General features: G+C 40.1%; 1 protein-coding gene across 1 annotated transcript; it reads right to left on the bottom strand.

Moving 5' to 3' along the window:
• Nucleotides 1-2,022: 2,022 nt before the first annotated feature.
• NOG (noggin) lies at nucleotides 2,023-3,506 on the bottom strand. The gene has a single exon (XM_063453346.1). It carries the CDS (start codon nucleotides 2,841-2,843, stop codon nucleotides 2,175-2,177), a length of 669 nt encoding a protein of 222 aa, XP_063309416.1. The 5' UTR covers nucleotides 2,844-3,506; the 3' UTR covers nucleotides 2,023-2,174.
• Nucleotides 3,507-4,022: the final 516 nt, after the last annotated feature.

Genomic DNA, 4,022 nt, shown 5'->3' with positions numbered 1-4,022 from the left:
GTTCATAAGAATCTAGAAGGAAATACAAAATGTAGAGACGGGACGCTGAATCCCTTTTTGTTGGAAGAATGGGAACCACAATCTGTTAATGGATATAGCTATCAAACAACTACTACAAGCCTGTGGTACGAGACATAGTGACACTTCAAATTCTCACGTGGTGGGAAGATTTTTTTTTTTTCAGCTATCATGGGGTGGGGTCAAACCCTCCCTTGTAATATGTGAATATCGTGCTTTTATTAACCCATTCCCTAACGAATTGCACCGCTAGATTACAAACATGATTTGTGGCCAGTAACCAAAAAAAAATAATAATAATTTAAATGGTGCATTTCTCCTAGTGAGACCCTGCGGCAGCTACAATCCTATAATCACCCCTCACTCTAGCTTACTGATTGCCACTCGGGTCAATAGTGCCCATTTCTCTGCTGGCTTTTTCCTATGTGTACCACATGATGGCATAGGTTAAAGATATAAAAGCAAAAGTCAGAGAGAAGTATAGTATCACGCTGCAGATTCTGCATATGTGATCTTTAACCATCAATATAACAGACTACGACACACATCTGATGGGGGGGGTTCTAGCTGTACATTGCATAGAACATTTGATCCATGCATGAGCCAGCTATTTTCATATAATCATGACAAATCTGGAGCCTTGTTGGTCCATGAGAACTGGTTTGAAAAACACTGCTTCTCTGAGAAGGTGTTTGCTGATTACACAGGAGTGAGATGACCTTATCTCCTCTGATGTCCTCATTACTATAGATTGCTCAATCCCTTTTGTGTTGTATGTGCTGTTGATTTTAAACAATCAACTAACAAATACCCTGACACCTCTGAGTCTTCCCCTATTGATGTCACTCATGGCCATTAATCACTGATCAGATAAAAAGACACTTCTCCCTTCCACCCTACCCCCCTTTTCCTCACCTCCCAAACCACAAGTGATAGAATTTATGTTGACTTTGATGTAAGTCCTCCTCTACTTTAGATTCTAATCGCAGATAGGGGAGATGGGGATACTTATGTTATCAAGGGGAAAACGCTTCTGTACAACTTAACAGTCATCATCACAAGTGTGTGTAGGCTTGAGTAACAGAAGGGGAAAACTCAACAGCAGTGGAATCAGCTTAGTCAAAGGAAACACAGTTTGCTCTGCACCTAAAAGGGTCAAGTTTCACAAACTAGGTGTGAAAGCCACGTGCTGTATTCTAAATGGGATGTCAGGGAACCTACAGTGTGCACTCACAGAACGCACAGCCTTTGGCAAACTACACAAGGACCCTTTCTGATAAAAACAGAAATATCCCCCCCCCCAAAAAATATTATTATTATTTTTTTTTAAACAGAGTTGCTACTTTATAACATGTCAACATGTAATAACCTTTTGGTTTAAAAAAAAAACAAAAAAAATAAGGAAAAAAAAAATACCATCACTACAAGCAATCTGGTTTAAGCAGAGTTTGACACTGAAAAAAAAAGCATGTTAACCACAAACAATCTTTTTTTAATAAACATGACATGACTGCACCGGTTTCATATTTAGTGGTTCTCTTTTATTCTGCACTGTTTAACTTTTACTACAAGGGGGTGAATAAAAATAAAAGAATAAATAGCATAGTCTTCATTTTTTTTTTTTTTTACAAGATTAATTATTTAATGTGTTTTTGTTTTTCATTCCAAAAAAATGTGTTCTCTATGTACAATAACTGAAAAATATCTCACTCTGTTTTTTTTTTGTTCTATTTTTTTTTTAAGGGAGCTGGGGGGCGGGGGGGTGTTATCTGAGGTCCATTAAAAAAAAAATTCCCTAAAATGGGAAAACATTTTGTATTAAAAAAATAATAAAATAAAAGTAATTTAAAAAAAAAAAAACATTCGCAATGCGAAGAGCTCTTTGTTTATAAATACAGATACATTAGCCAATAAGGAAAAAAAAATATTAAAAATAATTATAATAAAATAAAATTAAACACAACCAGATTACTTAAGTCTTGGAAATACAGTAGACACTGGTGATTTAAAAGAATAATACTGACCTTTTAATAGTAATTTAAACTGATACCATATATACACACATATACATTCCTACATAGTACAGTGCACACACCATTAACCGGATAAAAGCTATGCCTTTTTTTGCAGAAGTCTTTGTGAGTCTTAGTTTTCTTTTAACAGGAACATTTGCACTCTGATATGATGGGGTATTGGATGGGGATCCATGCACACCTCTGGTGTAAACGTCTTTGGCATCTCCACCTTAACACGGTCAAATGCATAGACTTGGCAGCTTTGCAGACCATGCCCTCTGGTACAGAACAGGACCTCTTACTGTAGCAGCTTCCAACTTTCACATAACGAGGCCAAAACCTGTTGCCCAGGTCATTCCATGTGTATAAGACAGGGCAGTAAGTCTGACTCCAGAGCCACATCTGCAACTTTCTTCTGAGCTTCTTGCTCAACTTGTGCTTCTTGCCCTGAAGACCTTCATACAACTCCAGTCCCTTGATGTCAGCAGGCATAGCCCCAGAGGGCTTCTGCCTCAAGAGGAGGTCCAACTCCCCAAGGTCTTCTCCTGCAAACCTGTCCTCAGGTAGGTTGATGGACATGAAGTTGGGGTCGAAATGTCCAGCCATGAGACCCCTGAGCAAGGTCTCGTTAATGTCCTTCTCCTTAGGGTCAAATATGGGGTCAGGGTGCTCAATAAGATCCACCAGTGGAAGGTTTTCACTAGGTGCAGGTCTGATGTGAAGGTAATGTTGACATACCCCTTGGTCAATGCGAAGTCCCAAGAAGACAACCAGGGTATATATAGTCACAAGGCACTGGGAATGATACATGCTGAACACAGCCACACACGGTGAGAATACAGTTCTCCTGGCTTGCCAAAGATCATAAATAATTCATCAGAAAGGGGGGGAAAGGGGGTGGGGGGTTCTCTTAGAGCCAGCAGCCTTGGTGTCACCCCCTGCTCATTGCAGTCCAACAGAGCTCAGAACTTGCTGATTCCTTGTGATCTCTGCCCAGTCCCAGAGCTCAGCCCTGATGGCACCAGGTTGTCTGCCTGCTGGGTCCAGCCTCCCCCTTGTTAAATATTCTTCACTTTCAGCTGGGTCACCATGGTAACCAGAGACTCAATTTCTCCAAGAGAGAAAGCAGAAGAAAGAAGGAGGTGTAGCAAGACTTTCTCTCTCTCTCACACACAGAAAAAAAAATGTAGAAAGTCCTAAACAGACTTGGTTCTCAGCTACTCCTTGTGTAGTGGATGCAGCCAGTGAAATATGCTGGGTTCTCAGGTCTATCCATGCAAACTTGCAGAGTTTATCTGTCCTTGCATTATCTGCTGCTTGATCCTGGCTCTTGCTCGGGAGAACTCCTTCAGCACTTGTGTTACTCGTAGTAATCCTGTAGGTTCTGTACCTTGTCCCTCTGGCTACTTAGGATTTATTAGCCGGGCTCCATAGGGCTGTGATGTCATTTATGTGTAAGTACTGTGCTCTCTCCTGTAGCCGGGTGTGTTCTCCATTGAACACCTCCCTCTCCTCATGAGTGGTAGACTTAGAAAGGAGGGGGGGTGTCCTCTCCTGAAGACTGCAAGCCACTGGGACTGGGAATCTGGCGCCCTCTACTGGTTCGTTATCCCCTTAGGATTCCTACAAGACTTGTAATTGTAAAACTATCTCCTTGTAAGACACATGTAAAGCCATTTTTATAGTGAAGGGATAACAGAGATTCTCTTTTTATTGTTACAGGAATTAAGAGAGTGGTTGTAACACACGTAGAGCTGTATTTAATACAATCCATTCGTGAGATACAATACATGGAAGTGTGAACAAAACTAAAAGCAATGTTTCTTTGATCATGTACAAAACACGTGTGTGTATACAACTTTGCAAAGTATTGATATACTAATGAATTAAAGTTCACTTAGCATAAACTATTACAATTATAACCTTGTTCTAAGATTCTATGCACATATCTCATTAAGACACGTAGTTTATATAGAATATGACCCATTT

This window comes from Pelobates fuscus, chromosome 5, assembly GCF_036172605.1.
Source record: "Pelobates fuscus isolate aPelFus1 chromosome 5, aPelFus1.pri, whole genome shotgun sequence".
NCBI classification, from domain to species: domain Eukaryota; kingdom Metazoa; phylum Chordata; class Amphibia; order Anura; family Pelobatidae; genus Pelobates; species Pelobates fuscus.
This window is presented reverse-complemented; position numbering and strand designations above follow the sequence as displayed.